The 25,475-nt window shown below is 37.1% G+C and overlaps 1 protein-coding gene across 12 annotated transcripts in view; it reads right to left on the reverse strand.

Annotated features, from left to right (window-relative positions):
- LOC117918379 overlaps positions 1 to 25,475 on the reverse strand; it is a 50,703-nt gene that overhangs the window by 11,368 nt on the left and 13,860 nt on the right. For all 12 annotated transcript variants that reach the window (XM_034834987.1, XM_034834986.1, XM_034834991.1 and 9 more), the window contains 2 exons: positions 15,874 to 15,920; positions 12,635 to 12,776 (listed from right to left, as the gene is read on the reverse strand). In XM_034834987.1, the coding sequence (XP_034690878.1) occupies positions 12,635 to 12,776; positions 15,874 to 15,920 (189 nt within the window). The remainder of the gene's footprint in view (positions 1 to 12,634; positions 12,777 to 15,873; positions 15,921 to 25,475) is intronic.

Consider the following 25,475-nt stretch of genomic DNA (forward strand, 5'->3'; position numbering starts at 1 on the left):
CCTCAGAATTAATCTTGCCAAGAGTGTTCTAATTCCTGTTGGGAAAGTGGATGAGTTGGAGGAGCTGGCGGCTGAACTAGGATGCAGATTGGGGGCTTTACCCACTGTTTATTTGGGACTGCCCCTTGGAGCCCACCATAAAACCTCTTCTTCTTGGGATGGGGTGGAAGAGAGAATGAGAAGAAGACTAGCCCAGTGGAAAAGACAATACATCTCGAAGGGGGGTAAAATTACTCTTATCAAAAGTACTTTGACCAGCATACCCATCTACTTTCTATCCCTTATCCGCATCCCTAAGTCTGTTACAAAAAGGATTGAGAAAATCCAAAGAGATTTCCTTTAGGAGGGGGGGAAGTTTGGAGAGGAAAGCTCACTTAATTAATTGGAAGGTGGTCTGTAGCCCTAAGGAGGAGGGAGGTTTAAGCATCCGAAAGATAGATTTATTGAACAAAGCCTTGCTGGGCAAATGGGTTTAGAGATATGCCTATGAGAAAGATAATCTTTGGAAAATGGTGATAGGGGTGAAATATGGTCAAGAGGGGTGTGGGTGGAGGACTAAGGAAGTCTGTGGGCCTTATGGAGTGGGATTGTGGAAGGAGATCATGAAGGAAGCTGACTGGTGCTGGGAGAGCATTGATTTTAAGGTAGGAAAGGGGACTAGAGTTCTGTTCTGGACGGATAAGTGGTGTGGCAATGAGGCGCTTTCTCAAACTTTCCCACAGCTGTTTAGCTTGGCGGGTCATAGGAATGCCAAAGTAAGTGAAGTGTGGGACTCTAGCCTGGGTCAAGGAGGTTGGAATCTCAGATTGGCTAGAGATTTCAATGATTGGGAGCTGGACCAAATAGGAAATATGCTGAATCTGCTGAGGGACTTCAGGACTTCTACTAAGGAGGATGCTGTGAGATGGAAAAGGGAAGGCAATGGTGTTTTTGGGGCTAAGGGTGCTTACAAAATGCTGTTTGGGTCCTCAGTCTGTGCTTTCCCGAACAGACGCATTTGGATGGATAAGGTTCCAATAAAAGTGTCTTTTTTTGCTTGGGAAGTTTCGTGGGGGAAGATCCTCACCTTGGATAAGCTTCAAAGAAGGGGGTGGCAGCTCCCCAACCGGTGTTTTTTGTGTGGCTGTGAAGAGGAAAACGCGAATCACATTCTTTTACATTGTACAGTGGTTAAGACTCTTTGGGAGATTGCCCTTGCCATTTTTGGAGTCCAGTAGATGTTCCCAAAATCAGTTATAGAAGTGTTACTTAGCTGGAGGGGCTCTTTTGTGGGGAAAAAAAGAAAAAATACCTGGAATTCCATTCCGTTATGCATATTTTGGACGGTTTAGAAAGAAAGGAATAGGTTAGCTTTTAAGGGAGGGGGTCTTTAGATATTCAAAAATTCAAGAATTTTTTTGTATGTAACTTGTGGAGTTGGGCTAGGGTGTACATGGGTGAGGATTCCTATTCTCTTTTAGGCTTTTTGGAGTGGCTTGCGGCCACTTGAGGGTGGGTGAGGTTCTTCCCCTCTCTTTTTTCAGCTCTTTGTCTTGGGCTTTTGTGTATACGGGGGTATACATGCGGCTTTTTAGCCTTTTCTAATATATTTTGTTGTTTATCTATCAAAAAAAAAAAAAAAGATTCCAACTTCAATAGCTTTGAGGATAGAGAAAATACAAAGAGATTTTCTTTAGTCGGGTTCTGGGAAGGGCAAAAAGGATCATTTGGTCAAGTGAGGCTTAGTCCACAGGGCCAAGGAGTTTGGTGGTTTAGGGTTTGGGAAAATTTCTCTAAGGAACCAAACTTTATTAAGGAAATGGCTTTGGAGGTATCTTAAGGAAAGTTTTGCCCTTTGACATCAGGTTATCTTAAGTATCTATGGGGCACATCCTAATGGATAAGACACTAATAATATAGTCAGATGGTCACATCGTTGCCCCTAGAAGGCCATTGAACATATACTCCAAGTTTTTTCTACACACTCGCTTTGTAATGGGTGATGGGACCATTATATGTTTTTGGGAAGATCTATGGTGGGGGGGGGATCAACCTTTTTGCTTACAATTTCCAAGATTGTTCAAAGTCACCACAACTAAAAACCGTCCTATTTTAGCTATCCTGGGTAATAACACTTCTCTGTCTTAAGACCTCACCTTTCGTCGCAATCTAATTGATGTGGAGAATGTGGATCTTGAAAGACTAATGTACTTACTTTCCAGTGTTCATTTATCTCATTTTGTTCTAGATGTGAAAGCTTGGGTTCCTTCTTTTTCAAGAGTTTTCTAAGTAAACTCATTTTTTTAAGCCTTATCCAATTTCTCAGATTTTGCTTTTTCTATCCTGCTAATTTTTTGTGGAAGTTAAAGAGTCCCTTCTAAAGTCAAGGCCTTTGCATGGTTAGTGACATATAAGAAGGCAAATATCAATGACATACTATAGTTGAGGACGTCTTTCACAGCCCTTAGTCTTATTGGTGCATCATTTGGGGGGGTCTCTTCTTGCATTGTCTGATTACTTTGAGTTTGTGGCATAGGATTTTCTCACAGGTTGGGATGGATTGGGTTTAGCTAGGCAATATTCGTGATATGATGGTGATTTCCTTCAAGTGAATTCTATCAGAAACATGACTCTTTGGAGGATAGTGTGTCTCTCTTTGTTGTGGAGAAAGAGGAACACTAGGATTTTTTTAGGATACTTGGAGGTCGCCGAAGTTGATGTAGGACTCACTTCAGTTCTATGTTTCTATTTGGGTTTACTATACAAACATTTTTAAACCCTATCATTTGAGTGTAATTTCAAGTTAGCTAGTGGTCGATTTGTACACCTTAGGGTTGGGTCCATAGGGTTAAGGTTTGTCATTCGTGTATAAGCCTTTTGTCCTTTTTGTATAGCTCTCTTGATTTAGTGGAGGTTTACTTTATTTTTGGTCAGGTTTATACATCATGGGGAGGACTTTTCATCCTTCTCATGTTCTTCTCTTTTAATACAAATGTTCATTTCTAATAAATAAAAAAAGTTCTAAAGATTAACTGGGAAGTGCCCATAACATTCTACTACAACAACAAATCAGCAATCCATATTACACATGATCTTGTGCAATATGGTCGGACCAAACATGTGGAGGTAGACAAACACTTTATAATTTGTACAGAGAGTCATATATATACACATATTCCTAACACTTAAATTAGAATCCTTCCTAACCTAATTACACAAAATCCCTTTGATTATGGGATTGTCTTTATTCACTTCCCAATTGCACTATTATACAACTACGACCTTTTGATTTCATACTTTCACTCCCCCTCAAGCTAGTGAATAGATGTTTTCCATTCCCAGCTTGGATACACTTGCTTGAAACATTGTATTGTTTAAACCTTTGGTGAGTATATCTACAAGTTGGTGGTTAGTAGACACATAAGAGTACAAATCAATCCACTACCTAGTTTCTCTTTAATAAAATGTTCGCCTATCTCTATGTGCTTCGTTCTATTGTGTGCAATACTAATTGCAGATTTGTTGTCCTAGTAAAGTCTCATTAGGCCATCCTATTGAATCTTCAAATCTTCCAAAATGATCTTCAACCATAGTAATTCACACACTCCTTGAGCCATTGTGTAAATTCTGCTTATGCACTGGATCTAGCCACCACACTTTGTTTTTTACTTCTCCATGTTACCAAATTTCCACCAAGAAAGGTACAATACTCGATGGTTGATCTTTTGTCAACTATAGATCCAGCATAATTTGCGTCTGTGTATGCTTCCAATACTAGTCCTAAGTTTTGTTTAAACAAGATGCCTCTTCCTAAAGACTCCTTGAGATATTGTAACACCATGTTAGCAGCTTGTCGATGAACCTCTTTTGGATTATGCATGAATTGACTAATCACACTCACAGCATATGCTATGTTCGGTCTTGTGTGACAGAGATAAACGAGTTTTCCTACTAGACGTTAATACATCTCTATCTACAGCAGCATTTTCCTCAGCCTCTCTAAGCTTATGATTAAGATCTATTGGTGTGCTTGTGAACCTACACACCAACTTTCCTATTTCTTTGAGAAAGTTCATTACATATTTCTACTGAGAAATAAAAATGCCCTGCATCAAATGTGCAACCTCGATTCCTAGGAAGTATTTCAACCTTCCTAACTCTTTAATTGCAAATTCCTTAAACAAGCATTGCCTTAAAGTTTCTCTCCTTTTCGTCATTTCCCATCATGATGATATCGTCTACATATACCCCCCTTGAATCTAAATGCTTGATGAACAACGTGTGATCTCCTTGACTTTGCTTGGATCCCATGTTTTTCATCACTTTGGCAAACCTTCCAAACCACGCCCTTGGAGACTATTTTAGCCCATATAGAGAGCTTTCTTCGATTTACATACCTTTTAGCGACTAGGTCACTGTCAAATCTAGGAGGAACTTCCATATAAATTTCTTCTTCCAAATCTCCATGAAAAGAATGCATTTTTTATGCCAAATTGTTGTAGATCCCAATTATAGTTAGTTGTTAATGATAACAAAATTCTTACCATGTTCATCTTTGCAATTGAGGCAAAGGTCTCTAGATAATTCACACCATATGTCTTAGTATATCCCTTAGCCACCAATCTCACCTTATATCTCTCTAACGACCCATTTGCTTTATACTTAAAGAGTATAAACCCACTTACATCCCACTAGTCTATTTCCTGCAGGCAAATATACTAACTCCCAAGTCTTATTCTTCTCCAAGGCCTCCATTTCTACATTCATGGCTTGTTTCCAATTTTCATCAGATAAAGTGGTAGAAATATGAATATTGTTCAAACTTGCAAGAAAACTCTTATAGGATTGAGACACCTTTTTAAATGACAAAACATGGAAAAGTGGATACAAAGGACATTTAGTGCATTCTCTAGTTCCCTTCTTGATGGCAATAAGAAGTTCTAACTCAAACTCAATTTGTAATGTCTCGATTTGTAGAGGATGAAAATTTTTTACTTCATTTCCATAAGCTAGTTTAGATTCTTGGACTTGTCTAAGTCTAGGGACTACAACTTTCTTCCTTGAGTACACTTTGCCAATCATTCGATTCTTAGGAGCAAGCTCGATGGATGGTGACTCAGGTTCAAAGACAAGCTCAATGGGTACAAATATTGGACTAGAGACTTTAGGAAGGTCAATGAGAAAGGAATCAATGAAATAGGAATCCCGATCCTGTTTTTCTCAATGGAATTCTCCCCCTGAAGATAAGGAGCAGGAAAATAAGACTCACTTTCATTGAACGTAACATCCACTGAGACAAAAAATTTTGGATGATGGATGGTAACAATTATAGCCCTTTTGAGTTGAGGAACATTCCACAAAAATACACTTGACTGCTCTTGGGTCCAATTTTCCCCTGTTTGGACTGTGAACATGCACCAAGGATACACGATCAAATATCTTAGGAGTGAGATGGTTTGTGGTTCTCACATTAGGATAGAATGATGAGAGTATTTCCATAGGACTTTTGAAACCTAGGACTCTGGAAGGTAATCGATTTATGAGATATGTGGCGATGAGGATTGAAACCTAAGACTCTAGAAGGTAATCAATTTATGAGATATGTGACGATGAGGACAACTTCTCCTTAATAAGATTTAGGCACATGTTTTCGGAACAAAAAAGCTTGTGTTGTATCTAGGAGGTGGCCATTTTTTCTCTCAGCAACTCCATTTTGTTGAGGAGTGTTAACACATAATGACCCATGAATTATTCCCTCATGTTGAAAGTATAAAGTTAGGACTTGATTGAAATAATCTCTAACATTATTGGACCAAAACCTCTTGATAGTGACACCAAACTGATTTTTTTTTATCATGCTATGAAAATTTGGAAGAACAAAACTCACTGTTTAAGTAAGAAAATCCAAAAGACCCTAACATAATCATTGATGAAAGACACAAATCAATGCACCCCAAATATATTAAGGACAAAGGAAGGCCCCTAAATATCACTATGAATTAGAGGAAAAGGTTCTAAACTTCTTTATTATTGATGGGGAAGGTTGAACATTTGTGTTTGGCAAGTTCACATACATCATAATGGAAGCTCTCAACATCTAATTTACTAAATAGAGAAGGAAACAAGATCTTAAGAGTTCTAAATGACGAATGTCCAAGCTTACAATGATGAAGCTAAATTTTTTTTTGTTATTTAAAATGTGGTGCTCAAAAAGAAAAGATATGGATGCCTCGCTTGGTGTCTCAAGGTAGTACAGCCCGTTTCATTCCTTAGCAAGTCCAATCATCTTCCCCAAGCCCTGGTCCTAAAATACACCATAAGTAGGGAAAAAGGTCACAAAGGAACCCAAATCTTGTGTAAGCCTTTGTATAGAAATAAGATTGTTGGATAACTTTGAAACATTGAGCACATTTCTGAGTGTGAGTATAGGTTTAATTTGAACATCTCATACACTTGCGATAGTGGTTAATGATCCATGTGTTATGGTTATTTTCCTACTACTTGAATAATAGTTTTTAAATTCGTGTGATGAATGGGTCATGTGATATGTGGCAACTAAATCTATAGCCTATGAATTGAAAAAGGTTTCATCCAAGACTCTTAATCCAATAAGAAACTTACTTGAATGCGCCAATAAGCAGGTACTTGAAGGTTTCACAAGAGTTTCCAACAAAGCTCTTAATTTTTCAATCTCCTCTTGATTGAATCCACCTTATTCCTAGGATTTTTCTTCAACTGGCTAAACAAAAGACAAGCTCGTTTGCCCATTATCCCTCTATTTCCCTCCATTGTAACCCCACTCTTTACTAGATGTGGTTGGCTTACCATTAAGTTTCCAACATTTTTCCCATGTATATCGAGGCTTCTAACAGTAAGTGCACCATAACTTATCCCTATTATCACGGTTTGAAGCCCTTAACCAATCACTCCGTTTGTTATTAGTGGTGCTAGCCTTCTAATCACTACCTTTGTTAGCAACCATAGTCAAGCCTTCCATATTCTGAGGTTCAAGCATGACACTTCTCCTTCTTTCATCTGCTTGGATAATAGAGATAGTCCCATTCAAAGTTGAAAGCTCGTTGCTAAGTATTTAAACTTGAACTTGATCAAACTCAGCATTGAGACCAACTAAGAAATCATAGACTCGATCTTTTTTAACATAATTTTTCAAGATTGCTACATCCTTAGGACATTTTGTCTCAATGCATCGATAGTGATCAAGTTCTTGCCATAGGTTTTTCAACATATTGTAATACTCCATGACTGTTTTGTTTCCCTATTTCATTGCTCCAATCTTGACTTTAATTTCGTACACTTGTGCTACATCTAGTGCCTTTGAGTATGTTTAGTGAACTGCATCCTAGATGCCTTTAATAGTTGTCAAGAACATATGTGTCACTAATTTCAGGCGTCATTGAATTCCACAACTGTGCCATAATCAGTGAGTCTTGCTCATCCCAAGCATCAAACCGAGAGTCTACTCTCCTTGGTCCCATTCCTAGGAGATGACTTAATTTCCCTTTTCCTTTCAGAAAGGTATGAACAAGCAACAACCATTTTAAATAATTCTTCCCATTAAACTTGTATGTTGCTCGAATATTCTGCAATTCTCCTATGTTGTGACTAATAATCACTCCTTCAAATTGAGCAATGACAACGATAGTTTCTGATATCTCAGACATTTTTTTTTTCTTTTTTAGAAATAAAAACAAACTTTTTAAAACTTTTTCTTTTAGAGATATAAAAAGGAAGCTAAGGGTTTAAATAACACGTTGAGTTGTGTTATAACTCTTCTGGACAGCAAGTAAAGGTCCCAATCTCCAATTGTATCGGCAATGTAGAACGACATCAATCTTCGGCTGCTTTACAATGACTTCGTGATTTGCACCTGTAGTGACCGTTACGAGGGTGAAGATGACATGATGGTAATGCAAGGTGGAGATGACTACGGCATGAAGATGAGACATTTTGTGAGGAGCGACTGCAAAGCAAAGAGCAATGATGCAATCTCTGATCTATAATGTGACGATGACAGTTGTTGCTAAGGTCACTAGTGCGAAGTTAAGGGTGCGATCTATGTTTCGTGATGAGTTTGCAAGGATGTCAGTGGTGCAAAGGCATCTACTACGACGTGACGACAATGATGGCTTCGGTGTTGCATTCATAATCTGATTTGTTGTGATGGCTCAACTTAGACAAGAGGAAACTCTAAGATCAACAATGAAGGCTGAAAAAAAAAATTTCTTTTTTTTTTCTTTTCCCAAATTTACGAGCCTAAAGCTCTAATACCATGTAAAAGAGATATTTGAAGGAATAAAAGGGTATGGAATTCCTTTTTCTAATTCTCTTATAATCAGTATAAAGAGTCATATATATATATATATATATATATATATATATATATATATATATATACACATATTCCTAACACCAAAAATTAGTAACCTTTTTAACCTAATTACACAAAATCCCTTTGATTACAGTATTATCCTAATTCACTTTCCAATTACACTACTATACAACTATGACCTTCTGATTTCATACTTCCACATAATGTAATCCCTGATTCATAGGGATTTAATCCTTGATTTACAGAGATTTAGTCTACTAATTTTTAGGGATTTGATTTAAGGTAGTTTCAATTTTCTATAACACTCTTATGGCTTATCCTTTTGTAAATAATCGGATGTGCATTGTATTCAAGAATGAATGAGATTTTCTTCTCAAATTTTCCATAAAAATGTCAACTACTAACACAGGTACCAAACAACTTAAAGCCCCAAAGCCATGTATGCAAAGGAACTAATAGCATTCAGGAACTAATAACAGAAAAACGCAAGCAATAATATTGGTAAGCATAACTTAAACTTCCTCCTAAAAACTAGGCAAAAGATGTTTTAGATGAACAAGAAACATTTTGATTTAAACAAAAATAAGATCATATTGACCCATAAAGAATAAAAGTTCACCACAATGTAATAATTCCTTGAAAAACTACACAAAAATATGGTTGCATTTGACTATGGTTATAATCAGGGAGCTAATAGGATCCATCTTCAAGCTAGGTTAAATTTTAAAAGTTAGGCACTAGGATTTAACTTCGCATTAGTGAATAGGCAACAAAATTACTGAGATATACCCTTTAAACATAGGCTTTAATCCAAACCTCCTGGCCTATCTTCAGTGTTTGAGATAAACACACTAATATTCTGTAAATGCAACCTTATCATGGATACTTCCATCAATCACTAACTAATTACAATTCAAAAAGAGCATATTATAGACAACAATTGTCATGCATTTCACATCTTTTAAGTAGTAATTATGCCTAAAATGCCCAATTAATACGTTGTTACCCTTACAAGAGTTACTAACGATTTTTGTGAGGTTTGGAGTCATTTCAAGATGTGATTTTGATGCATTGAGTGACAAAAGAGGTGAATCAAATTGAAGAGGGTGAATAATGTGGATGATGAGGAAGAAGCAATGCAATTAGTTTAGATCAGCATTTGGGCTGATTGGAGGTAGCTAACTTGGAGTCAAAAGAAGAAAATGAAAGAAATGATAGAGGAGCTCAAAAACCATATATTGCAAATTTGCATGATCATGCAAAAATTTCACATGACTGTGCGAATTGGACTAGAGGAGAAAAACTGTGTTGTAGGCTAAGGAGGATGTTTGAATTGATTTCGCATAGCCATGCGAAATGGTCCAAAAGTGTTTCAAACATGCTACTACGACTCACCTTAGAATTTCGCATGACCATGCGAAATGGGAATATCTCATGTGAAAGTGTTGCAATCATGCAAAATGTTCAAATTTCATGCAAAATGTTAAATTTCTAGGTTTCTTTGAATTTAGAAGATTTTGGAAGACTTCTTAGATGATGCCAAGTATCCAATTATGTAATCTTCTTATAAATAGGACTTGGACACTCTTATTAAAACAACCTTTTTTACACTTTGAATTTTGGAATTTTCTAGAAACTCTTTCTCTCAACACAATTCTTTATTTTCTTTCATTTTCCCTCATTTTCTCACTAGCCAAACAGGTCTTGTAAGACCAAATCTCTAAGCATGAGTGGCTAAATCTCGTTTTTCTTGGAGGAAGGAGGATCTAAAGGCAAGATCTATGGTGAATTAGAGAAATAAGTTTTAATTGGAAAGGTAATTTGATCCAATTGATTGATTAATTGAATTTTAGAGATTTTTCTCTTTAAATTGTCTTGAATGACTACTACGATGCAAGCTAGGTAGATTCATTAAATTCTTAAATCTAGATTTAATGAGATTGAATCGTTGTATTATGTGAATCATTAGAAGATGATTTAAGATGAATTGAATATATAATTTAAATTGATCTTTTGGATTAAATCACCTAATTTGAAGAGAAATTAAATCTAGACTTGAATCAAAATAAAAATTGCTCCAGATGAGAATTTAGATTTTCAATCTAACTTGATGAAAATAGATCTCAACTCCTATTTACCATATTGTTTGTTTTCTAGAAAATTCTAACTACAAGAGTTTCTTTTTCTATTAATTTCTTTCTCAAAGTTTGATTGTTTTCAACTTTTCATCTATAATTTTTCACTATCTCACTTTTTCATCATCGTTATCATCTCAATTCACCCCACTTTCTTTCTTGATTGCTAAACACATTCATCATCCTAGTGGACAACACCTAAAACCGCTATATTATGGTAACTTTTGCTAAAAACCCTTTTCGATCGGGTAGGAGTTACCTTAGCATAGTTAAATTAGGTTATAAATTTTGTTTTGATACAAGAAATGACGAAAAATCAATTGATCACTATCCTATAGCCAAGTTTGTTTGAATAATATGAGGTTGTTTGAGCAAGCCTTGTTCAATCATTTGTGGTGAAGTTCTCATGCAACCAAAAAGGAAATATAAAATAAAAATAGTTTAGATCAATAACCTTTTTAATTAGAACCTGCTTCATATCATGTTGTGCATACAAAGGAAGGATGTGATATCCTTTAAAAAGGGAAAATATGCATTAGTATATAAAAGAGAAAAACATTGTCCCCACAATAAGAAGCCTTTGATTTCCCATCCCTAAGAAAACAAAGCACCAAAACTTAAGGCATATGAAACAAAATGATAAGGCAAAGGATTCCTTTGTTGGCTTAGTTAGCTTGGCAACTTCCTAATTAGCTAATATAGGTTTCCATAAGAAAGAGCAACCCAATCTTCTACAAGGTCCACAATCCCACACATCCAATGGTTATATCTCAAGACCCTCTATAACCATTAGTTACCCAAGAGAAACTCCATTGAATCCTCTTCCACTAGTAAATCAGTAACATTCAACTCTTTTATTAAGACCCTCAAGTATAGAAACTATTCCCACCTCAACTACTAGCCCACATCAGGGATCTCTTTAAAGATCAGAGAAACCCAACACTATTATCTTTGAATGAGTCCAATTAATACATATCTATTCCAAATTGCCCAAGGAACACCATTGAAATTACGCTTCAAAACACAACCATTTCAAGCACCCCTTGCCTAAACTATGAGGCAGACCAAACTCCAATCTTGTAAATTACGTTAAAGAAAAAAGAAAATTCTGGAGAACTCCTCGATAACTAGCAACCAAAGAGTTATGAGAGAGTATATATACTTCCACAATTCAGTTATTGATTCCTTCCTATCCTTAATGAACCTAATATCATTTCTAGTCAAACAATCCACAAGACTACTCCAACCCCAGTCGAGCAACAAGGCCTTGCCTTCAGGGTATCTTTTCCTATCCTCAAAGATCCCCATGTTCTTTTCTAACCAAACAGACACAAGGCCCTCCCCCACCCCACCAATAAAGCAAAGTCCTCCCCCCAACCCCCACAATCAACACAACGAGGCCCTCCCGAACCCACCCACACAACAAGGCCTTGCCTTTGGGGCTCTTACCAAAACCTCACAAAGATATGACTGTCACAACAAATCACATCTAAGAGCTACCTAGGCTATCCCTACTGTTGAGAAAAGTCTTTACAATAACTCTAGAGTAAGAGGACAACAGAGGCAAAAATGGTTTTTAGATCCCCCACCCTAAGCACAAAATATAGTGATGTGAGATAATTGTTTAATAAGGTTTTTGGAGTTGAAGCAAAATATTCAATCAATAATATCTTAGCAAAAAAGATTTGTAAAATGTTCTATAAGCTTCCATGGAAAGGATACATCAAATCCATCAACATAAGATAAACATGACAGTGTTTTTGTGAATGCAACTTTAAGGACGGTTTGGATCAAACCATCAAGTAGTAGCTCAGCTGGTCTGAGTGTTGTGAAGTCATGTGAGAGGCCTCTGATTCAAACTAATATAACAGAAAGGTAAGCCTCTCTCATCAGTCATCCCATTGAATATCAAATTTGATCACATATCCCATACATCAAGCAAGTTTCCACTCCATTTGAAACCCAACCTAATTAAACCATACTCTAGTCTCCAATTGAAATATTTTATCATGGGGAAGAACTCAAAAGAATTGCTCAGAGTTTACTACCAAATTAAAAGGGAAAAAAACAGGGGGGGGGGAGAGGATGGGGGGGAAAAAAAAAGCAGAAGTAACCACCAACTTTTAAGCAAAAGGAAAAACACTCTTACAACACAAAATGCAACACATACCTGGAGAATTTTGTAAGCCATTAAATGTATCTGAGCTCACAAGAGAAGCAAAAATATGTGTCTTGTCTGAGGTATTAGTCTTTTGTAACTTTTGCCTCCTTGAGGACAACTCCAATTGACCCTGCATACTTTCATTCTTTCCCTGACAAATAAAGAACAAAGTTATATCATATAAAATAGATCTATGAACATTATGCAACAGCAGATATAAGCCATAATTTAAAAAATACAAGGAGAGCGGATTAATCCACTATCTAGCTTCAAGGAGGTGGGAGGTAAGCTAGTAGGAGTATCTGTGAAAGAAGTAAATGCTTCTCTTCTTGGATAAAGTTTGGGGATTCCAACCTTGGGCATTTGTTAGCTGGAGTGGAAGCCTATTGCAGAGATGATGGAAGGAAGTTGTGCACTAAGTCTTGGGTGGAAAATGGTAAAGAGTTCAAGCTGGAGTGTCGTTCTAATAGGGCAGGTAGATTCATTTTCTATATGGTGAAATCAGTGGAGGGGAAGAGATTTACTTTGTGCTTCCCTGAAGGAAGAGGGATACCCAGGGGGTGGTCTGTGCTTGCTGAGAAGCTTCATTCTTCGGGGGTGGGCTTTTCTGGCTTGGTAAGGTTGACTCTTGGGTCAGTATTTCCTAGTGTCGTGGATAGTGGGGATGTCTTGAAGAAGGTGGCAACTGTTTTATACGCCAAGGCTACTAACTAGTCTATTGGAAGAGTTGGTGAAGCAATATGGCTGTAGGTGGGGGCAGAAGAGGTTCAACAGAGAGGATTAGTTGAAGCGTTGTCTGGTTGGATGGTGGGAAAAAGGACCATCTTCTTGTCCAGGTTTAAGCTCTTTAAAGGGTTAGATTCAATTCAGTTGGCCTTTGCAAGAGGGAGTGAAGATTTGCTAGTTGGGAAGAGCCCTCTTGTTGTTTGAGTTTGAGACTGTTTCTAATGCTGAGAGAGTTCTCTCGAGGGGGGCTTGAAGGTTTCAGGACTCGGTGTTAATGTTGCAGAGGTGAGCCCGGAGATGGGCTGTTGTTGGAAGAAGCAAGCGAAACAGGTATACGTAAGGGTGATGGGGCTCCCTCTTCATCTCTGGAGCAGGGAGATGTTTAAAAAAATAGGTGATGGGTGTGTGGAGGCTTTGTGGCAGTGGATGAAGACACCGCTAGTTTTCGACATTTGCAGTGGGCTAGTGTGCTGGTGCAATCAATTGGGAGAGAAAAACCAAGAACCCTGCAAGTGGTGGAAGGTCTATCAGTGTATGTTGTTCAACTCTGGTGGGAAATCCTTCCATGGATCTCCAATGTGGAGCCAATGTGTTATTGCACAGAGAGTGTGGCAGGGGAGAGGGGAGAAGGTAGTTCATGTGCTGATGAGGGAGTAGGGAAAAGGAGACTATGGAAGGAAAAGGGAGTTTTGTCTGATTGTTTAGGTGGGATAGATGGTATGGTGTCTGAAAAAGGTTTTGTAGAGGAGGCAGGGGGCATCATTGACTTGGAAGAAAGGATGGCAAAGGGATGTGGTGGCTTAGATTTGACTAAAGGGAGTTTTGTGCCTATGAGCAAGTTGTTTCCAGAAACCCCGCCCAGTGGGCCGATTGGTGAAGGTTCTTTAAATTTGCCCAATGAGCCTTTAGTGTTAGCAGGTGGGCTGGTCGGTGAAGGCTCTTTAAATTTGGGCCATAGGCCATCAAAGCTTAAGTTGCTTAAGTTGGGGAAATTGAAGCTTTATAGGGCTTTTGGTGGGGGTGGATGGTGCGACAAGGGCAGTTGGGGGCATTTTCAAGTTGTATGGGTTTTCCAACGTCATTGGTCGGTCGTTTGCCCATCGATAAAGCTTTGATGAAAGAAGGTGATAGATTCCAAGGTAAGTCCTTTGGGGGGAGGGGGCGCTATTCTTCTTCTATTCCTTCTTTGGTGGGTGGGATTGAAAAGGGATCAAGGGCGGAGGGGTCATCTTCCTGCTTGCAATTAGTGGAGGTTGAGGGTAACATCGGGATGGCCTGGAAATCCCCTCGGATGGTATTGGTTGATGGAAGTTCAGTGGATTGCATGGGTTTTAAGGGTAAGGAGATTGTGGTAGAGGAAGTTATTACTTACAGTGAGGAGAGACAACCCTGGTTTGAAGGTGAGGAGGTTGAGGGATGGGAGAAGAGGGAGTTTTTTGATAGGTTAGCTACCGTTAGTAGATTTTTGGGAATGTCAACTGAAGGCCATGAGGAGGAGATTATGGTGATGCTAAGCAAATAAAGGCTCGTAAGGGTCTTAATGGGCATGAGTGTGATAGAAAGAAAGGCACATTTGCATCTTCACAGTCTAAGAGAGAGCTGAAGAAACTGGAATGGTCGGTGAGCTATAAGGGCACGAACTCAGAGAGTGGTAGGGTTAATGTTTGGGGGGCAATTTCTGCAAGGGACTCGTGAAGTTAAGAATTTTATCTTAAAATGTAAGAGAGGCCAATGACAATAACAAAAGAATGGTGTTGAAGTCTTTCATCAAAACACATAAGGTAGATTTGGTTTGCATTCAGAAGACCAAAATCCAAGATATGTCCTTAAGAATGGTGAGAAGTCTAGGGACAGGGAGATTCATTGAATGGGGTGCGGTCAATGGGAAGGGGGCATCTGGGGGGATTGTAGTGTCCTGGGATAGTAGAGTTCTTGAGTTAGTGGGTATGGAGGTTGAGGTTTACTCAATTTCTTGCCGGTTTAAGAATTGTGATGATGGTTTAGTTTGATTTTTTATTAGGGTGTATGGCCTTACACAGAGAGATGTTAAAAGAGGATTTTTGGGCGGAATTGGGGGCTATAAGGGGACTATGGAAAGACCTGTAGTGTATTGGGGGTGATTTCAATGTTATTAGATTCCCTCAGGAGCGTTCTGGTGGCAACCAGAGGCTGACTGCAGCAATGAGAAGATTTTCAGATATCATAGACGAGCTTCAACTAAGAGATCTTCACTTGTTAAGGGGTCCTTTTACATGGAGGGGGGGTGGTGCAAAGGCCCTTCTCCTTTCAGGTTTGAGAATATGTGGCTCAAAAGGAAGGTTTTAAGGAGTATCATAGTCATAATTCACGCTAGTTAAGCATTGAGATGCCAGGAGATGCACCAACTAAATGCTTATCTTGATGCCTAAAACTGTTTAAGATATATCCATATGCTGATTACATTTGAAAATAAAAGTACTTAGATCTGACCAAAAATAGAACTACTTTGTTGAATGCATACTTTAACCAACATGTATGAATACCTGTTCTGCAGATAATGCCTTTGCCAGCCGATCTGAGCACTCTTGCTCTGGAGGAACATTTAAAAAATAGACCATTAGTTAATTCCAACATAAGCAAATACACATATAAACACACACGCACATGCATATGCATAAAATAACTTCAAAATTTTTTTTCTTACAACCCTCAATAAATCTTTATGGAATCCACTAATCCATGCTAGACTGCATATCATTAGGCCCCATCCATAAACCAAGTATAGAAATTTTAAACAGACGCCTAATTTAGAGTACCATACAGATGGCACAGCTTTCAGATCGACTTGAAAATGAGTGTGACATGCATGAGAGAGACATCTAATTCAACATTAGGCTTCCCAATATATGGAATGTTACACCATAAATATGTGTTATAGAGATATACACAAGCTTCATATAGCACCAGAAATTAGACAAGCAAGTCTCCTAAAAGATGTACCAAACAATTTAAAGCTTTAAATATATCTTTACATTTTGTAGCCAGAGTTTCCTATCTTGAATATTAGACACTTTAAAATCACTGCATGGTACTTGACTGCCAAGTATTCTACATTGAACTCCCTTAAATAGTTGTTTGGATCTCTAAGATTAATGGAAATTGAATAAAGAAGAAATAATGATAAATATACCCACAGCTAAAGAGCTACTGAGAAGGAGGAAACCAATTACGAGGGGTGGAAGGGTATAGAAAACCAACAGACATTTAAGTTAGTTTGGTTGTTGTAAAGTGCCAAGAAAAGTGCAAAAACTCGGGAAATAGTTTTCTTATATTTGAACACCATGAAAGAAGATAACAAAAAAAATATTAAGGAAAAGCAAAGAAAATAGTAAAAGATTCTTCTCTATATTGTCCTTAAAGAAAAGGTGAGGAAAGTTTGAGTAAAGTGCATTCCTCAACGATTTAATTTTCTTTCCCTCAACTTTTCCATGAACAACCAAACAAGAGAAAAATTATTCACAATTTTTCCTTATATTTGTCCTCTCTATTTTGTTTCCCTCATACTTTCTAGGAACCAAAAACATAGCCTTACTCTATTTACCAAAAACAAGCATCAATCTAGTAAATATCACCCCCTCAGTCATCCCAACACCATTTTATGAATATCTTGGCACAACACTCAAGAAGTGGTTATCCACTTAGGCATTTACTTTAACCCTATGGGCAAAATTCTCTTCAATCTACCATCCTAATCGATGAACTATTCAAAATAATTAAAAAATTGGTCAAATCTAGATGTTTATAGACCACATTTTTTTGTTATTCCTTATTTCCATCAATTAATCATTCAAGACAATGAAAGCTATCTCTAGGCTAAAAATCAATATCAAGAGAAGTGAGTTAATTCTAGTTAGGAAAGGTAGCTAATACAGAGGTTTGGTTTTTGCACTTGGATGCAAGGTGGTGCAACTTCCTACCACTTAGGTCTCCCTTCAAGTGCCCCCTTTATATCATTGATAGTTTGAACTGTGGTGGAAGAGAGATTTCATAAAAAAGACTTGTTATTTGGAAAAGGCAATATCACTCAAAATTGGGAGGCTTACTTTGATGAAAGGCTCTTTGTCTCATTTACCTATTTATAGAATCTAAGAAGAATTCGAAGGTAAGAGAATAAATTTCTTCCTTGATTTCAATTTGTACATCCCACATATTTATACAAATATTCCTAATATAAAAAATAGAAACTTTTCTAACCTACTTCTATCAAATTCCCTTGATTATATCTTCTCCTTAATTATAAAAATATACAGCTATAATCTTCCCACATATTTATACAAATATTCCTAATATAAAAAATAGAAACTTTTCTAACCTAATTCTATCAAATCCCCTTGATTATATCTTCTCCTTAATTATAAAAAAAATACAGCTATAATTTTTCCTAATTACATTCTTCCACACTCCCCCTCAAACTAGTGAATAAATGTTTTGCATTCCCAACTTGGATACACTTACTTGAAACGTTGTACCACTTAAACCTTTGGTAAGTATATCTGCAAGCTATCAGTCAGTAGATACATAAGGAGTACAAATCAGCCCACTATCTAGTTTCTCCTTAATAAAATGTTTGTCTATCTCAATGTGCTTCGTTTGATCATGTTACACTGGATTATGTGCAATACTGATTGCAAATTTATTATGGCAATAAAGTCTCATTGGGTTATCCCATTTATTCTTCAAATCTTCCAAAATAATCTTCAATCATAGTAGTTCACAAACTCCTTGGGCCATTGCTCGAAACTCTGCTTCTACATTGGACCTTGCCACCAAACTCAGTTTCTTACTTCTCCATGTTACCAGATTCACACCAAGAAAGGTGCAATACCCAGTATTTGATCTTCTATCAACCATAGATCCAATATAATTTGCATCTATGCATGCTTCAAGTATCAGTCCCGAGTTTCATTTAAATACAACTCCCTTTCCTAGAGACCCCTTAAGGTATTGTAGCACTCAACTAGCAGTTTACAAATGAACCTCTTTTGAACTATGCATGAATTGGTTAATCACACTCACAACATATGCTATATCTAGTCTTGTATAAGAGAGATAAATGAGTCTTCCTACCAAACATTGATACATCTATCTATCTACCACAACATCTTCCTCAACCTCTCCAAACTTATGATTAGGATCTATTGGTGTGCTTGTTGGTTTATACGCCAACTTCCCTGTTTCCTTTAGAAGGTTTGTTACATATTGTTGCTAAGAAATAAAGATTCTCCGCTTAAAATGTGCAACTTCGATTCCTAGGAAGTATTTCAACCTTCCTAACGCTTTTAATCTCAAACTCCTTGGTCAAGTATTGTCTCGAAGTCTTTCTCTCATTTTCATCATTTCCTATCACAATGATGTCATCCACATACATCAAAAGAGTTGCAACTCCCCCCCAATCTAGATGTTTGATGAACAACGTATAATCTCCCTGATTTTGTCTATATCCCATGTTTTTTACCACTTTAGCAACCTTCCAAACCATGCCCTTGGAGATTGTTTCAACCCATATAGAGTTTTCTTCAATTTACACACCTCTTTAGTGGCTAGATCACTTCCAAATCTAGGAAAGACTTCCATATAAATCTCTTCTTCTAGATCTCCATTTAGAAATGCATTTTTGATATCGAACTATTGTAAATCCCGGTTATAATTTGTTGCCAATGATAACAAAACTCTGAATGTGTTCATCTTGGCAACAGTAGCAAATGTCTTTAGATAATCCATGTCATATGTTTGAACATATCCTTTAGCCACCAATCTCGTCTTGTACCTCTCTAATGTCCCATCTGCTCTATACTTAACAATATAAACCCACTTACATCCCACTAATCTTTTTCCCACAAACAAATCTACCAACTCCCAAGTTTCATTTTTCTTCAAGGCTTCCATTTCTATATTCATGGCTTGCCTCCAATTTTCATTAGATAAAGCCTCAAATAGAGTTGTAGGAATATGAATATTGCTCAAACTTGTAAAAAAAACTTTTATGAGATGGAGACAACTTTTTGAATGACACAACATGGGAAAGTGGATACAAAGGATGTTTAGTGCATTCCCTCATTCCCTTCCTAATGACAATAGAGAGGTTTTGGTCTATGAGTTTTCAAATTGAAGTTCTAACTCAGTTTGTAAGGGAGGATGAGAGATTGTTACCTCATTTCCAGAAGTCGGTTCAGATTCTTGAACTTGTATAAGCCGAGGAATTGCAACTTTCTTCCTTGAGTACACTTTTCTAGTCATTCAATTCTCAGGAGCAGGCTCAATGGATGACTCGAGTTCAAAGGAAGGTATAGATACTAGATCGGACGCTTTTAGGAGGATCAATACAATCAATGAGAGTTATAGATATCGAATCAGACACTTTAAGAGGGTCGATAGGGTCAATGAGATAAAGATCAATGAAATAGGAATCATGATCCTTGTCTTCCTCGATCGAATTCTCCCGTTGAAGGCAAGGAATGTGACAATAAGATTCACTTTCATTAAAAGTAACATCAACTAAGGAAAAAAAAATGGATGGTGGATGGTAACACTTATACCCCTTTTGAGTTAACGAATATCCCACAAAAATTCAGTGACTACTCTTAGATCCAATTTCCCCTTATTTGGGGTGTGAACATGTCCAAAGAACACACCCAAATATCCTAGGAATGATATGGTTTGTGGTTCTCAAATTAGGATAAAATGATGAGAGTATTTCTATGAGACTTTTGAACCTAAGACTCTAGAAGGTAATGAATTTATGAGATGTATGGTGTTAGAAAGGCTTCCCCCAAGAAGATTTAGGCACATGTTTTTGGAACAAAAGAGCTCGTGTTGTATCAAAGAGATGATCATTTTTCCTCTTAGCAACTTCACTTTGTTGTGAGGCATTTACACACAATAACTCATGAATTATACCTTCATGATGAAAGTATGGAGTTAAGACTTAATTGAAATAATATTTGGCATTGTCTGACCAAAACCTCTTGATAATGACACCAAACTGGTTTTTTATCATGTTATGAAAATTTGTGAGAACAAAACTTGCATTAAATTTGTGATTAAGTAAAAAGATCCAAGAGACCTTAGTACAATCATCTACAAAGGACACAAACCAGCGTGCCCCAAATATATTTGGGACAAGGGAAGGACCTCAAATATTACTATGAATTAGATGAAAAGGCTCTGAACTTCTTTTATTACTAATTGAAAAAGTTGAACGCTTCTATTTGGCTAGTTCACGTACCTCACAGTAAAAGATCTCAACGTCTAATTTCCTAAATAGAGAAGGCAACAAAATCCTAAGAGTTCTAAACAACGGATATCCAAGCCTATGATAATGAAACCAAATTTTTTTCTTTAAAAAGATGGTGCTAAAAAAAAATATGGATGATTTGTTTAGTGTCTCAAGGTGGTATAACCCATTCCGTTCTATAGAATCTGAAGAATTGGAAGTTAAAGAATAAATTTCTTCTTCTTAAAATTCAATCTGTACATTTCCACATATTTATACAAATATTCCTAAACCAACAAATGGAAACTTTCCTAACCTAATCTATCAAATCCCCTTGATTACGAGATTGCCCTAATTATCTTCTTATTTACAAAAATACACAACTATAATATTTCTTAATTACATTCTTCCACAAGTTCCTTAACAAATCCAATCATCTTCCCCAGATGTTGGTCTTGAAATACACAGTGAGTAGGGTAAAAAATCACATTGCAACCCAAATCTTGTGTAAGTTTTTGTAAAGAAAAGATCAGTGGACAACTTTGGAAAATGAAGCACATTTCTAAGTATGAGCGTAGGACTAACTTGGATATCTCCTATGCCTGCGACGATGGTTAATGATCTATTGATTGTGACTATTTTCCTGTTGCTTGGGGAAGGGTTATAGTTGTTAAATTGGTATGATGAATAAGTTATGTAATCTGTCACATTTGAATCTATAACCCACGAGTTGGAAAAGATTTCATCTGAGGCTTTTAATCCAATGGGAATAGGAAACTTATCTAAAAGTGTCAATGAGTAGGTACTTGAAGGTTTCTCAAGATTACCCAACAAAATTTTTAGTTTTTCAATCTCCTCTCGATTAAATCCGTCTGGCTTCAAGGATCTTTTTTAAACTAGTTGAACAGAAGACGAGTCTGCATGTCCAATATCCTTTCATTGCCCTTCATTGTAACTAGTTGTCATTCCTTCATATTAAGCGGTGGTTTTTTATACCTCATAATTTTTTTTTCTCCTTTTTCTTTTCTTCCTCATTTTTCTATTTTCCCATCCTCCCACCCCCCACCTTTTCCCCCCCTTTTTTTAGGGAAATATAAAAGGGCTCTAAGTTAAAAGAACTTACTTGTGTTAGGATTCCAAGACCGTGTTAGAGTTCCTCACTAGAATCAATGTGGAATAAGGTGGCCGCAGCAAGGGCATCATCAGTCTGGCACTCTTGATGATCATAGAAGTACATCGAAGGTCCGACACTCTTAGTTTCCAACAATATCTACAGTGCAAGGAACGCCTATAGTAGGAAAAAAATCTTCGTTTGCAACAGCAGTAATAGCACAATTTCTCTTTCGATAAGTTTGCAATGAAGCGAGGGTGGAAACCTAAGGTAAAGGGAAGGCTAACGGCAAGGAAGATCCAAGGGCAAAGCGAGGTTGAGACAAGATGAAGGCCGCACAATCTATCAACGATGTGATTTCTCTTGCAATAATGGCACAACATGAGCTTTGTGTGGTGCAACAGTGGTGTGAAGCAAAGATGAAAATGACTTCCAACAATGGCCATCAAAGGTGACAGCGTGAAGCAAAGGTAAGGCCAACGGGGTGAAGTAGAGGCGAGGGCAACGACGTGAAGAGGCTGCTTTAGTGTGGGTTTTGCAACAATGATGTGATTCAAATGAAAGAAAAGCTTTTAAGGTTGACTCTGATCTTCAAACTCGGCAATGAAGGCTGAAAAATTCTTCTTCTTGATTCCCAAATTTACGAGCCTAAGGCTCTGATACCATGTTGAATCTAAGAAGAATTTGAAGGTACGAGAATAAATTTCTTCCTTGATTTCAATTTGTACATCCTACATATTTATACAAATATTTCTAACACAAAAAATAGAAACTTTCCTAACCTAATTCTGTCAAATCCCCTTGATTATGGGATTGTCCTAATCCTCTCCTTAATTACAAAAATATACAATTATAATCTTTCATAATGACATTCTTCCACACTATTTATTTTCTCCCCACTCGTCATACCAAGGAAGGTGAATTTAAGGCTTGAGAATATTCAAAGAGATTTCTTCTAAGGAGGGGGAGCTCTTGAGAAAAACCTACACTTGGTGAAATGGTGAATCACCTACGTCAAAAAGCGAAAATGGGGCCTTGGCATTACAGATCTTGCTACACTCAATAAGACAGTTCTTGCCAAGTGGAGTTAAGAGTTATGCTATAGAAAGTGAGTCTCTTCGGAAGTAGATTATCGTTGAGAAGTTTGAGGAAGAAGGAGATGGTTAGTGTTCTCAGGAAGTGAGTGATGGTTTTAAGGTAGGGTTGTGGAAGACCATTAAAGACAATGGAATATTCTCAAAAGTAGAACCTCTTTTGTTGCAACAAATGGAAGGAGAGTGAAGTTCTAGAATGATAGGTGATGTTATAATTCTCCTTAAGGTGTATGTTTCCCCTTGTTGTATGTCATAGACTCATAACATAATAAGAGGGTGCTTGGGTGACAAATTAATGAGACCAATGAGTTGAGAGAGCTAATAGAGTTCCTACTTTATAATACAATTGAATGATTAAGAGATGGAAAGTGTAGAAGAGTCTCTCAAGTTTGAAAGAAAAATCTATGAATAGGGATAAGGAGCATAAAGTGGTCTATATGGATTCAAGGAATGAACTGGGTGCTTGGGTGACAAATTTATGAGATCAATGAGTTGAGAGAGCTAAGAGAGTTTCTGCTTTATAATACAATTGAATGATTAAGAGATGGGCAGTGTAGACGTGTCTCTCTCAAGTTTAAAAGAAAAATCTATGAATAAGGATAAGCAGCATAGAGTGGTCTATATGGATTCAAAGAATGACAACTTTTAAGTTAAATCTCCTTTATTCCTTTCCAATGTCTAAAAGGATAATGTTGGTCACTCTAAGAGTAATTTGGAATTCTTAAGTTTTTTTCAAAAGTGTAGTTTTCACTTGGGAAGTCAACTTGGGTTTTGATTTTGACTTTGAACCAGCTATAAAGGAGATGATTGACCTTGGTGAATAAATGCTATCTATGCAAGAGGAAGAAGAATCTATTGATAACATTCTCCTCCATTGCACCAAAACAAGTTTTATGACAAATTGTTTTGTCCTTGTCATGGCACAAAAGCAGATATGGTCCAGTATTCCCTTGTTCCCTATATTGGTTATGTTCCTCATTTCTCAAGGATGGGAGATCCATATTGAGATAAAGATCTCGTGCCATTAATAGCTTGGATATCAATGTTTATAATAGAATTTGTACATTGGTTAGATAATAAGGAGAGGGAATTATCTTTTGTTGCTCTCTTTTTTCTTTGCCTTTTAATGCCCTTTATAAAGGCACTATGGACTTTGGTGCACCTCTTTGCCACGAGTTGTTAATATATTTTTGCTTCCCTATCAAGAAAGGTCACTTCTTGATATACTTGTATCTCATTTCTACCTCTTGCTTTATAAAGTCACATCCCAAACATTTATGCTCCTAATTATCATGAGTTCCGTTCTTTTTTTTTTCTTCTTTTTTAACCAACAGGTAGAACTATTCAAAAGATAATCAAAGCTCTTTTATTTAATTTCAATTTCAAAGAAAAAGTTCTAACTTTTCAGAAAACCACAACCAATTCATTACATGCTAAAAGAGTATTAAGACACAATGATAGAGTTTTTACAATTCTCAAAGAAAAAAAAAATGAACCTTTGTCAGTAAAAAGCAAGTACAACCATCAATATATTTACTATAAATAGTTCAAATCCAAAAAAAATATATTTACTATAAATAGCATGCATGAACAGACCAGATTACCCCTTCCCTCTAAGAGAAACATGTTCTTGAGTAGAGACATTGTGGATGAAACAAAGAAAAGAAACGGAAAGTAAAGGGGAGGGGGGTGGATGGATAGCAAAGCACCTTATGAGGTTTTTGACATTTCAACCAACCTTCTTTGCATGATGCCTCCTCTCTCTCCCTCCCCTCCCCCTCAGCTCTCTCTTTCTTTTCTCACACACACAATCCCAACAACTTAGTAAATCAATAGGACATCAATTCAAGTCCCTCTGTCCTCAATGGTGCATTCTTTGCAAAGGAAATGGGGAGTCGATTGATTACCTTTTTCTTCATTGTCCTGTTACCATTGGACTCTGGAACAAGTTGTTCAAGCTAGTTAGGCTGGTCTGGGTCCCTCCAAGGAGGTTTGTGGACATGTTGGTTATTGCTTTTAAAGGCTTGGGGAACTCCTTAAGAGGCAAGACTCTTTGGCAAGTTGCTTGCCTCACTTTGGTTTGGATAGTGTGGCAAGAGCGAAACAATAGGATTTTTTAGGATAAGGGGAGATCAGAAGAGACGTTATGGGATTTGATTTTGTTCTATTCCTCTCTTTGGGCTTCTTGTTCTGCAGCTTTTAGAGGAGTTCCTTTAAATGTGTTACAACTCAACTGGAGTGAGGTTTGCGCTTCAAAAGTTTGAGTTTAGGGGGTTTCTCTTTGTTTTTAGCTAATGTTGGGGGTTTTTATGTTGTTCAGATTGTGTAGGAAGGACCTCTCATCCTTCTTGTGGTTTCTTTTGTTACTTTTTTCTTTCCTTCTCATGTATCTTTCCTTCTATTAATATATTTCTCTTCGTTTCTGAAAAAAAAAAATAGGACATCAATTCAATGTGTACATAAAGTTGTGCAGACTTCCAATCCAAAGTGGTAACTGGCTTAGAATGTTAATCTTAATTTATCTTGCACTCATATATCAAGAGTCAAAACTTCATTGTTTCATCATGATATCGTACTTGGAGGTAAGAAGAGTAAGCCTATGAGAAGCATGGGTTTTTCTATGCATGGAAATTCAAACAAAATCTTGAGTTTATATTGGATGGTCAC

This window comes from Vitis riparia, chromosome 7, assembly GCF_004353265.1.
Source record: "Vitis riparia cultivar Riparia Gloire de Montpellier isolate 1030 chromosome 7, EGFV_Vit.rip_1.0, whole genome shotgun sequence".
NCBI classification, from domain to species: Eukaryota; Viridiplantae; Streptophyta; class Magnoliopsida; order Vitales; family Vitaceae; genus Vitis; species Vitis riparia.